Source organism: Microplitis demolitor, chromosome 8 (genome assembly GCF_026212275.2).
Source record: "Microplitis demolitor isolate Queensland-Clemson2020A chromosome 8, iyMicDemo2.1a, whole genome shotgun sequence".
In the NCBI taxonomy this organism is placed as follows: Eukaryota; Metazoa; Arthropoda; class Insecta; order Hymenoptera; family Braconidae; genus Microplitis; species Microplitis demolitor.
In genome coordinates this window covers 8,557,116-8,566,612 of record NC_068552.1, presented here as the reverse complement: position 1 = coordinate 8,566,612, position 9,497 = coordinate 8,557,116, and the positions used below count along the sequence as shown (strand labels likewise).

The 9,497-nt window shown below is 33.1% G+C and overlaps 1 protein-coding gene across 1 annotated transcript; it reads left to right on the top strand.

Annotated features, from left to right (window-relative positions):
• Nucleotides 1-5,401: 5,401 nt before the first annotated feature.
• LOC103574265 (uncharacterized) lies at nt 5,402-5,779 on the top strand. Its single transcript, XM_008553677.1, has one exon. The coding sequence runs from the start codon at nt 5,402-5,404 to the stop codon at nt 5,777-5,779; it is 378 nt and encodes a 125-aa protein (XP_008551899.1).
• The last annotated feature ends 3,718 nt before the right edge of the window (nt 5,780-9,497 follow it).

Genomic DNA, 9,497 nt, shown 5'->3' with positions numbered 1-9,497 from the left:
CTTTCATGAGATTTGTGATGCTGAGATTTTTATTACGATCAATCTCAACACCGTTGAGCTCGTAGTGTATTTCTTCAAACATATGACATGCTGTCATGTTTACCATGTGAGTAAATGCACTTACAGCTGTACGATCAGATTTTGTAAATTTTCCATACACATACAGTGTACTTTTATTGGGAAGTAGACACAAATCTTGATGTTGAACTGCAATTCTTATTTCATCACTGTTGTTGAATGTTGATGAAGCATACGGAAAATGAGCATGTGCTTAATAGTGCGCAATCGACTCATCAAAAATGATTTGTCGTTGAATATTTAAGATTTCCGCCGCCATGGTCGTGTACACGTCAAACAACAAAAATAAAATTTTATTTTCTTAATATTCCACGTAATTTTAGTCCTAGGCTCTGTAGAAACTGAGCGTTTTGATGTGTTAACACCTTGTAAGGTACTCGGTGACTGATGTTGCTCGACCATGTTGCTGTCGTTTTATACCCAGCACCACTTTTTGTCTCACACATGATACCCATTATTTTATAGACTTTATATGCAGTCTTATGGTTATCGTCTCACCTCTAAGATTAGCCAGTTTTCCGTCTTAACCAACAATTTGCAGTCTGAGATTTTGTATTGCTTGTACGGCGATTGGAAGATAAATGACGTGAGGTGGCAATTCTACAATCTTATATCCAGATGGCACACTTGGCAAAAATTCATGAATAGTGTGGAGTTTGTGCTCATTTATGTAAGCGCCTGATGTGATGTTGCACTTAACTCTCAGAGCATTGAGTTTTAATATCTTCACTGGTAAATCTGATGAGTGAGTTTTATGTGGTGTCAGCTTTCGGTTTGTAAATCCCAATAGCTGACCAATAGAATCTTGAGGTGTAAAATTTACAAATTGATCGCATTTAATTTCACTTCTCAATACAATATTATTGGCTCTTATGCTGAGTCTTTGTAATTTTTTTTTGAATGTATTTTTCAATGTCAGTGATTTCATAACTTTTTGTTGGTATCGTCAAGACTCTCTCTTCAACAGTTTCATATTTTGCAGCTTCTACATTTTCATTCATTGTATTATAATTATTATTTTCAGTTACTGAGAAATTATCATCAAACTTTATAATTATTGCTACATTTCTTTCAGCTCTTTTTTTCTTGACTATCTTTTTCTCATCAATATTATTTGTGTCAATTTTTCCAATATCAATATTATCCACAGCATGAGAGACATAGAATTTATTAGCACCAACATCAATATTGGATATTGAGTTAAATGTTAATAACTATACAAGTCCCAGAACATAATTTTTAGTTGGTGATAATTCAATTGGAGGGAAGTATTCGGCCTCCAACTCTGATGTGGATCCCGTCAGCGTTAATGTGAATGACTCAGCCATGGCTGATGTGTTGTACACAGAGTCACTTCAATTAATAGTTGTCCAGTGAGAAATTTGAGACACAAATGTCTACATATAATTGTATCAAAATCCGGATATCTTTTGTGATTATATTTTACGCTACCAACATCGAGATATTTCATAAGATCTTGCAGTGGTTGTAAATCACCAAAACTGTCAAATCAAACAACTTTATCATCATTTTTCTTGTATGTAACTCAATGAATACCAGGTCCATGTTTATCATCGAGATTAATAATAGCTGATTCATTTTTTCTTGGTCCAGTTTCAGGTAAATCATTTCTCATGAAAACACCACGAAAGTTTGGAATTTTTAGAGCTTTAGCGTATTTCAATAAATCAATGTTTGTGAGTGCTCGATGTGGTAGCTCTACTTGTTTTTTGATTTGCATCCTCTGCCGACTGGATATAGTCTGAAGTATAAGCCCATACCACATCTGTAAGGCCTCAAATATAAGCCTTTAACCATGGCTATTTGTTCCATTTTTGAATTATGTCGTTTGCTCTCCCCCAATCGATCTTTAGTTGCACTAGCATCATTTACAGATTTTGCTATACCAGCTGCACCTCAAGCCAAATCTCCTATTGCCCTCAGACCGGCAAAAAGTGGTATTAATAATGGCAGTGCACCACTAACTTTAGATGGAACTGGTAAAATTCGTGGCAGCCTGATATTTTTTTCCCACCAGATTTTTTCACTGCCTGACGAGCTCCTTTCAACGCTGTTTTGATTGGATCACCACCAGGAGTCACGGACTTTTTAGCAGCTGTGACAACTTGTCTTAGTGTCACTTGTTTCTTTACACTAGTCTTTCTCTTGCCAGTTGTTCTCTTATCCAACCCCATTCCGAATGATTTTTTCATCTTCATGATTTTATTTACACTCCACGCAGTAGCTTTTTCACCAATACCAGCGTCTTTTGACTGATGACGTTGCCACGCCTTCTCAGCAAGTATATGATCAGCTTCGTTACGCTCCGCCAAATTATCACGATTATACGAATATGCGATATCGTGTTCTTTACACGCAGCATCCAGAGGATTAATTCCAGGATCTCCACGAGCTAATCTCTAGACTAGCTTTGTACTTGGTCCACAGTACTGGCATCTAGCTATATGTAGTTCAAATGGTAGCTTATTGATAATACTGTTTACGAAACCTCTACCACTGGTCTCTACACGTCTGCTCTCTATAGTAGCAGCATTATAGTTGACTTAAAATGATAAAAAAACCTGGTACTTCTAGCTGACTAAGTGAATTGTTGCTGTGACCGCAAACTATCAACATGGAGTTTAAAAGTCAAGAGGCCAAGTTGCCAGTAATAAATTTTGATCAAATTGTTCAAGGTACGGGATTGAAAAAAGTCAAGAGACATGATGCTATATTACCAAACAGTGTACGTGCTATATTTTGTGGTCTATCAAATGGAGGAAAAACAAATGATCTGCTTTCGCTCATCATACACCCCAACGGCTTGAGATTTGATAATATTTATCTCTACTCAAAATCTCTGAACCAGCCGAAATATAAATTTTTCGAATCACTACTCAAACCAATACAAGGTATTGAATTTTTTACATTCAACGAGGACAAAGAAGTACTGAAACCGGAAGATGCAAAATCAAACTCATTGATGATATTTGATGATGTCGCTTATGAAAAATAAGATCATATCAGAGCATATTTTTCTATGGGTCGGCATAAAGATAATGACAGTTTTTATCTCTGGTAAACTTAACACGTATTTCTCAACATTTGATACGCGACAATGCAAATTTTATAGTTCTCTTTCCTCAAGATGAGATGAACTTAAAACATGTGTATGACGATCATGTAAATACTGACATGCAATACAATTTATTCAAAGACTTGTGTTCAGCATGTTGGAATGATGATGGTAAATATGGTTTTGTAGTGATTGACGAAGGTAGTGAGCTGAATAGTGGAAGATATAGAAAAGGATTCGACTGCTTTATTAGTACAAATTAACTTGTACTTGATAAATAGTAATCAGTGATTAAGTGAACTCCAACGCATCCACATGAAGACTGAAGAACTTTCAGAGCAACGAGATGTCTTACATCAGATATCTCAGGCTAGTGATGTAACCTGACGGAAGCACAGAATGCTCAAGTTGGGTAAAGACATGGCTAAGAAAGCAATGGGTGAAATGTTCAAGCCTATTGTTACACCTCTGCAGAGTCTAGTTGAATTATCTAAAGTCAAACAAGAAGTTAAAAAAAAATAATTCAACAGTGAATAATGATACAGAACTTGATAAAGCAAGTAATTACGATAGTCTTATATCTGGAGATAGAAGCGGAACTCTGGAAGTAATACAAATATTTCCTGCTGCATCAAGTACCTCTGCTAAGCCAGCTAGCAATGAAATAAAGTCTTATTTAACTAAAGTGTGCAAATGAAGTAAAGATATAGATATGAGATATGGGGTCCGTCGACGTTTCGATGATTTTTACATTGGTGATTCTGAAATAATTTTTGATAATACTGAGATTAATATAAAAAATAAAAATTACTCAGTGACTCCCGGTTTATTGGAATTATTATTGAAAAAATCACCAGATGATTCAAAAGTCACACAGAATGACAAAAATAAATATCTTGAAATTGTAAAGATGACGAATGCTCATAGAAAAAATTATAAGCCAGATGGTAGTTTTTATAAAAACTCGACAATCAAGTATAACAATTATATTGCAGATTTTCATGCTAAAAATACAAACTTATCAAGAGGTAAAGGATTACCTGATTTCATGATTGCGAAAAAGAAAAAAGCATGTATCGATTATGTCTACTGGGATGATCCAAATAAGCTAGTCGACCGTCTTCGTTTACTCATGGCATCTCAAGCAGCTAGAACTCCAAGTCACACCAATGAAATTATATCAATTATCGAAGAGCTACGAGGAGCAGGAATTATTTTTTAGCAGCCGCTGCATCAAATTTATGTCATTTACTCGCCGACTGTTGAAGTAAAAAGAACAAAAATGAGTATCGATATTTTTAGACATTCACTACCAACTGGTGTTGCAATCAGTAGACCACTAGGACCACCTAGACGAGGATTTCACAAAACTGTTGATAGACAGTATGATGTTGAGAACAAGAGACTGTGTCATGTTGGCAAACCAGCTGAAGACAGTGATGCGTCAACTGTCAAATTTACACGTGAACTTGTACACAAAGAGCTGTCTCTATTGTATGATAGTATGAGGAATGGTCAGTCAGAGATCATTTCACACTTGCACTCTCGAGTGGTAACACTGGACTCTATTGTGACGCTTTAAAAAAAAAAAAGTCAAGAATTAAAAAATATAATAAAACGTATACAGTCACGAAACGAATTCATTAGTAGAAATACACAGCTAATAAAAGAACTGGAAACTAGAACTTTTGTTGAAAATGAAGGACAAAAAATCAGTAATAGAGTATAAGCTGCACAGACCAGCACGCAGAAATTACCAACGTCGTCATGTCGACATACGAGCACTTGATGAAACTTAGCAAGCTGATCTAGTTAAAATGATTCCTTATGCAACAGTGAATAAAGAAAACGAATATCTGCTAACTGCCATAGATATTTTTTCAAAGTATGCTTGAGCTGTACCGACTAAAAATAAAAGTAGCAGTGATGTCACTAGTGCAATGAAATCTATATTTCAACAAGGACGTGTACCAAAAAATCTGCATGTTGACCAAGGCAAAGAATTTTATAACAAAGAATTTCAAGAACTTATGAAACGTAAAAACATCAACATGTACTCAACATTCAGCAACTTGAAGGCATCAATATGTGAATGTTTAAATCGAACACTTAAGAATAAGATGTGGCGTCAATTCACCGCTCGTGGAAATTATAAGTGGATTTATATATTGAAAGATTTAGTACACAATTATAATACTAGAAAACATCGTACTATTCAACTGGAGCCTATTGATGTAACTGCTAAAAATGAGAAGGATATTTGAAAAAATATACAAACCTCCTCAAGCTCAGCGGCAAGCACGAAAAAATAAATTCAAAGTTGCAGACAAAGTTCGAATCAGCAAGTACAAACATGCATTTCAAAACGGCTACACACCCAATTGGGCCACTGAAATTTTTACAATCAAGACACTGCAGAATACAAATCCAACAACGTACAAACTTGTAGACTATCAAGATAAGCCAATTGAAGGTGGATTTTATGGTGAAGAACTCAGCAAAGTCAAGCATCCAGATGTCTATCTGATAGAAAAAATTATAAAAAAACGTGGAAATAAATTATATGTAAAGTGGCTTGGCTTCGACAGTTCTCACAATACCTGGATTGATAAATCAGACCTGTAAAAACTCATATTGTATTCTAATAAATAAAAACAAAATTTTTAATTGTATATATACATTTTTTTATTTTCAAACCTTAAAACTAATTTTACAAAAAAACTTAGAAATAATTTTTACAAACCTTAAACTAATTTTCAAAAGCTTTCTTTTTTTAATTTACACATATATACATAAGTTCTTTTTTTTTTTAATTTACAACTATTTACATCAGTTTTCTTTTTTTAATTATTATCTCGTCGTCATCATCATCATCTACAATAATTTTCGTGTTTTTATAGCCCCATGGTAGGGTGTCGTGGCTGCCGTCAATAAGCTGGCACATCATCAGCCCAGCTCAATGCAATTTTTTTTTGCGCAATCATTTGAACATTATGTTTGTTTGATTTTATCAAGTATTGTTTATCGTTAAATTCACATGATTTTCGAGACATTGAATGAAATCATCAAACGTGATGGTTCTCAAAGTAGGACCCTTGACTCCCTTTGCTCGTTTTTTAGCCTTTTTTGTTCTTGGATGTTTTAAATGCGTATAATGTAGCCCTGAGTCCAGGGAATTCAGTCATGATTTCACCATTTTTCTCATTCTTCATCAGACCCGGCACTTTAGTTATTGGCACATGGCATATTATAAACATTATCCGCCGGGTAGTCAAAGGTGTCAAACTTTGAGATATCACGTTTGATAATTTTATAGATATATGGTACAGTAAAATAATAGATGAGACTATCTGTGTCTGTATACATTAATTTGAACTCATCATTTTTAAAGTTCTTTTTTACGTTATTATAATGAAAATCATAAATAAATGTTTTAGATAAATCTAGAATGCAAAAACCAACGTAGATAGGTTTATTAAAAAAGACTTTAACTTTTTTTCATTTGAATAATTACAATACCTTAATCAAACATGGTAAGACTATGGAAATTTGGCTTACATAACAATTCTTTGACGCCATATCTACCCTCCCATTCAGTTTTTAATTGTACATCTTTGTGTTTTCTTACATTTTACATAGTCTGACCAAATACAGCGTTTTTCATTAGTTTATAAAAATTTTTTTCAAATTCGTTTTTTGCTAATTTTCTACAGTTAGTATTTTTATCTATATAAGTTTTGAGCCAAGGCGATTGCTCGAATTTTAAAACTCGATGAACTTTCGTTAATTTTAATCCTAACTCTAGACACTGTTTTAAATTTTTGTAATGTATTATATAATTTTTTTATCATACTAAGTTGTTGATAATTTCGAGTGTTTAGATCCTGGAAGTACAAAGTGCTCAGCACCCAAGGGTAAGTCCTTGTGAAACTCATATAAATCTTCTGGGTAACTTAAGTCTACCTCTAATATATATCCTACATCATCATTATCATTTAAAAATTTATTAACACATCTAAATTTTCAACCCACTCAAATGCACCTGTGGGCAGTGACATACTCATAGCTGCTTGATACCATAAATCTGAATGAGTCTATGAAACGTAATTTCACTGAAGTATTTTCAATCGATTTGGTAAAAGATATATATTTTTCTTAATTAATTGGTAGAAGAGTTACATCACTTTTTATCAATGTAGCTAAACTTTTAATTAAAAAATGTGAATCATAACCGGATAAATTGTGAAAGACTATGGGAATAATGTGAGACTTGGGATAATTGATATTACATGATGTATGTGCGGGGCCGCGATAATTACCAGTGAAGTGACAATGATCATAACACTTATCAGTATTTAGAGTGATCGTTCTTTCGCGAATATGACAAACAATTACCTGATCATGTGTCTCTTGCTGCTGTTTGTTGAGTGGTTTTACTGGTATAGGATTTTTCAAATATCCTTCATATTCAATAGCTAATTTTTCTAACTTTAAAATAAACCAATCAATACAAAATTTTTAACAGTTTAATTCAAATTTGGATAATGTATTATCATAACTACAATGCTGATAGAGTTCTACACTATGTGGAACATGCTTCTGAGTTTCATCATCTCCTTCAGTTTTTTCTAGTGTACATTCCAAGTCAGCATACACAACAAAAGGTACCGTGTCTTTATATTGGTAGTTTTTGAATTTTAAAACTTTATCTTTTTCTTTTGGGAATGTCATATAGACTTTATTTATTTTAAAACAATCAGCTTTGTGATTTTCATTTGAATGAACATATTTTAAATGATTCAAGCATCGATCACAAAAAAATAATTTATATTTTGCCATGGAAATTTGAGATCGAACTAGTCGTGAAAGATCTTTGATCAAAGCAAAGTGGAAATTGGACTCAAAATTTTTATTATCAAAATCAGATGCATTTAATTTAATATTTTGTTGTACCATTAAGTAATGATAACTTTTTTATCAGACTTTATGAGCTTACTTAAGTATAATGGAATTATTGTACTTTTATCAGATTTTTTATTGCGAAATTCTGACTCGATACCGTAAACATTGATTGGTAAATTATTTAATTTTTCAAATTTTGGGATATAATTTTAAGCGATTGAAAATTTTATACCTTCATATTTTAATATCGAGCTGAAGTGTGGATATGATGATTTTTTCGCAGGATTACTATTAGCAGGATGTAATGCTGCTACAACGCTCCATAGAAAACAGTGTTCATCAAAATTCTGAATATTTAATAGTGCTTTTTTCGCCTGGATGTCCTTGGGTAGCTTCAAAAACGTTGAATGTCCAGCTTGAAGAGACACATATCTCGACATTGTAATTATCAAACTGTGGATTTCAGTTAAACTCCACCCAGAATCTTTTTCATTGAATTCCTCAACTTTCTTCAATAATTTATCGTTGACATCATCTTCATACCAAGTAGCAAGAGATGCTGCGGCTAAAATATCTTGGCTCTTGGTGTTGAATGACTTTGTTTTTTCGATGACATTATCAGCTTTTACATTTCTGAATTCGTATATTAATTCGACATTTACTGTAAGCCCAGCAACATCTTTGAGCATATTCTCAACTTCTTCAGTTATAAGGTCTTAAGTATCATCAAGAAAAGCACGAAGATCAGCATGAACTTGATTTACCACACATCCTGATTTAATGTTATTTGAAAATGCATTTCCAAGATCTTGCCACTTGATGAGACTCGGTTTGCACGCAAATCACCACCAGTTACTTCACCACTTAATTGTGTAAATTGATCAGCATACTAGTATAAAAGAACAATATTTGCTCGTACACTTCTTCTGACTTGAACATTTATTTGGGGATCGAGTAAGATCTCGTTGAAGTAATTAATTGTACCAGTGCACACTTGATAACACTACTGACAATGTTATTCAGCTAATGGCTTATCATGTAAATCATTAAATGATTTGATTATTTAATCTACTGGACGCTGAAGCGTCGCAATAAAATCGTTTTGTGCCATTTTTTTTAAGTTTACTTTAAATTATTTTTTTTCAAAAGTTCATCACTAAAGTTAATGTTTATAATAACACTTGAAAGTTTATCACTTGCATTGTTTAGTAAGTGGTTTTTATATAAATTGATTAGTTTATTACAAAAGAAATTTTAGAAAAATTGCTACAATTGTTCATTTGAAAATTTATCACTCAAATTATTTATGTATTGTTCAAATAATCACTTTATAACAGGGATTTTTGGAATGAATTAATTTTATTTGTAAATTAATATTTAAATTTGTATTTGGTTCGACTGCGCTCTCGGCCCACGCATTTCCGTTGTCCCGACGCCGTCA